Source organism: Opisthorchis viverrini, assembly GCF_000715545.1.
Source record: "Opisthorchis viverrini unplaced genomic scaffold opera_v5_75, whole genome shotgun sequence".
Lineage (NCBI taxonomy): Eukaryota > Metazoa > Platyhelminthes > Trematoda > Opisthorchiida > Opisthorchiidae > Opisthorchis > Opisthorchis viverrini.
In genome coordinates this window covers 1,653,707-1,657,003 of record NW_008751732.1, presented here as the reverse complement: position 1 = coordinate 1,657,003, position 3,297 = coordinate 1,653,707, and the positions used below count along the sequence as shown (strand labels likewise).

The window sequence follows — 3,297 nt, the reverse complement described above, 5'->3', positions numbered from 1 at the left end:
TGCTGATTTTAAAAGGTTGATAAGAGTATCGAACTAGGGATGTGGATAAAACCAACTCTGTTTCGGTGGAGTTGACTGTCTCCAAACTGTCAAATGCTCACCGTTGAATGCCTGTGACTGTCAACCGATTTATTGCCAGAGTTCCAGATGGTTTGTTCAGATGTTTTGGGTGGCAAAATCGCTTTTTCTCTGTAGGAGTGCTCAAGTAGGCAGGCTCAATAGTTGTTGGAGAAAAGTTCATTGTCCTAGGTATTTTGCTGTTTTCACTTTAAGGCATTTGCTTCTCGGGTACATAATTATAACCAGCTTCTTTCCTGAGTACAGGTGACCGATAGTTGTGTTTTCTGACTCACTGCTTCAAAAGCTAATCATAAGTGGTTGCGGTCAACTAACCACTCCGCGGTGGGGCTTACTTCGAACTGGGGGATGGTAATGGGAACAAGGACAACTAGTAGTTTGTGAGTAAGATGCCCGCAATGTTGTTTGTCGAATTAAGGCTTCTTTACCTACTCAGTCTTGACGATCAATGCTGAAAAAGGATCTGCTAATTAGGAGGTATCCGCGATAAAAGTACAGCACACATCTGCTTACCGGTGGGCTACAGATTCAACTGTAAGTAGAAATTTGGGAATTGCATCTTGCTGGTAATTTCCAAAAGTAAAATTGTTATGCAGTGCTTCTTGACATTCCAAAATATACTGACTTTATTTACAGGTTGCATCGTCCGTCGATGAACCAAAATTTAACAAACATACAGAAAGCATGGGACACATCTTATGGACAAATGATTAGGTGATATGTGATAGGAAGTTTCAGGTGTCTTTTATTGCAAACAGATATAGTTTATACGCGGATATATATGCTTTAGTCAACGTTTTTTTCAGTCATCGTAAACACATTTATCTCGGCTGTCTAAAAATATACGTAAGTTATTGAAAGTGAAGTTGCTCCAGTGCACTGATGGCACCCATATAGGCTGATGAACTCCTGTTTCAATAAACGGCAACCGAGCTTTTTTAACTTTTGTCACAACATGCTTGGTGCTAACAACTAAAACTATTTCCCCGCAGTAGTTACTGGCGATAGTACGGTAGGAGTTTTTTCTACCGCTAGAACTCAAACCCTCTGGCTAACATGGGCTCAAGAGCCCATTATACAAGCTTGAAAAAAACTGAGGTGCATATTTAGTGGACGTTAGAAATTATGGGGTCGAAGCTAGGCTGGGAAGCCATTAAGTCTCTCCAAGAGGAGTAGTGTAAGAAACCGGTGAAAGTTATGGCTTTTATGTATAAATCATCAGAAAGTCAAATCTAATACGTCAACAGATACTAGAATTATATTTGGTTGGGATCTGCTCATGAATACGTTGAAAGAGAATAAAATTTCCGATTGGAGTTTACATGAAATTTCTATCTGACAATTCATCTTTTGAGATTCTCACCGCTCTATCTGGACTATGGTCAACGAATAGTAATGCACTATCTCCAGCGCGGTAATTACACTGTTGTGCCGCCATTCGAAAGTGATTGGTAAACCTGCTGGTGAGAAATCAAAAGCTGAATATGCTTCGAGCATCGGTGATGTGCGCACAGCTGACTATACCAAACGAAGTTTTGTCCTATCACCACAGGATAGTTTTAAATTCAGTAGCTTCATAGAGGTTACTGTCCACTGAAATCCCGTGCAAAGCTTCACGGCTGCATTAAGTAAGACTATGTTAGCGAATATCGGGAAACTTGATGATCGGTCACCCAGCTTTCACCAAGCATTTTGCTATGGCCTATTAACATTCGTTGTAAAATTTCCGCACATTGTCGAACGGACTGTCTAAAAATCTTTGTACAAATTTGTAAGCCAAAAATTAGTGAAATAAATAAAACTAGCTCAGTGCCTTAATTCTTCTGATAGCTTACAGGAGCACTTCTCTAAAATTAGGTTTTTATTGATTATTTACTCACATCTTACGACTAACTACTTAGTTAATAAGAAATTTAGAAGTGAAAAATTTTATGCGATGCCATATCACACACAATATATTTTCCATCCTTAGCCTAAACTTCCTCTGGGGCTAATGTTTTGAAGCTGAACTTACCAGATTAATAACACCCTTTTTTGTTACTTTGAAACTTCGCACACGACATAGGCTAAAGTCTGCGTGTTGATCATAGTCCAGCGCGTAGTCACGCGGTTTGTCATATCCACAGGCATCTTTAGGCATCACTGATTCGGAAGCGTACTGCTCAGCTGGTTTCTTCAGGTTTGCTGGATGACACGGTTGTTTCAATTGAAATCGGTCGCGTGCGTGGCTAGATCGGAAACTTGCTCTCGCTTGATCTCGCCTAAAACTTGTAGTGGCTTCGAGTTCACATGGCTTACGTTCGATTAAACTGCGCACTCTTCTCAAGTCTTCTCGATCATTTGCCAAAGAAGCGGGTGAACGAATTTGAGGACTGTCGTTGAACAGAACTTGGCTACGAAGAGAATGACGGACACGAAGTTCATCCTGTTTCCAGTGTGTTGTGGGTGACTTGGAAATACGCGCAAATCTTTCAAAATCATCCGGCATCAAATTTTCACTTGACCGTGAGGGTACATTATGTTCTGGTGTAGTCTTCTCCGGACATTGTGGTGATTCTCCACTGGAATTAATGCTGGTGGATGCGCTAGCTGGTTTGACATTCCATTCACAAACTTTAGACACACGACTTGACTGTCCTTGCAAGTTAGGTTCAGTCGGTGACAGATGCTTTTGGCGGCCAAATATTCGAGAATGCTTCAGCCAACTAACTACGGATCTTTTTGTCTCAGACATGGGATTAACAGAAACGCTACTGTAGTTGTATCCCGTTTATTGGGAAACTATTTCTTTGGCCATTTTTTATTCAGCATGCACTGACCTTGGAACGAACAGGATTTGGCCAATCAGAAAGTAAGCCAACCAAGTGGCATTGCCCAACGGGATGACTGTTTACAAGTCAGCTCTTTGTGACAAGACAAAACTGTCCTCATTCGACGATGCTTCAGAAGATTCAGAAAATCGTTAGAATGCTGTGAATACGAGGCACTGTTTGTCATACCCTGGACTCCAGTAACCAATCGTGTTTTAAATAGGTGCGCGAAATTTTCGGCATCTGGCCGAAAACCGGATGCTCCATAAACAAAAATATGAAAACTTTTCTGCTTCAAACTGTAAATGAGGTTACTTCACTTTACTCCAATCTCCTAACATCGGATTTAATTTATTTTGGATTACGGGCCGACTTGGTTCCAGGAGATTCAGTGTCCTTCTCCGAAAAA

General features: G+C 40.9%; 1 protein-coding gene across 1 annotated transcript; it reads right to left on the bottom strand.

Moving 5' to 3' along the window:
• Positions 1 to 2,068: 2,068 nt before the first annotated feature.
• On the bottom strand, positions 2,069 to 2,812 carry T265_04560 (hypothetical protein; the record flags this gene model as incomplete). Its single annotated transcript, XM_009169324.1, has 1 exon — positions 2,069 to 2,812. One exon carries the CDS (start codon positions 2,810 to 2,812, stop codon positions 2,069 to 2,071), a length of 744 nt encoding a protein of 247 aa, XP_009167588.1.
• Between the last annotated feature and the right edge of the window lie 485 nt (positions 2,813 to 3,297).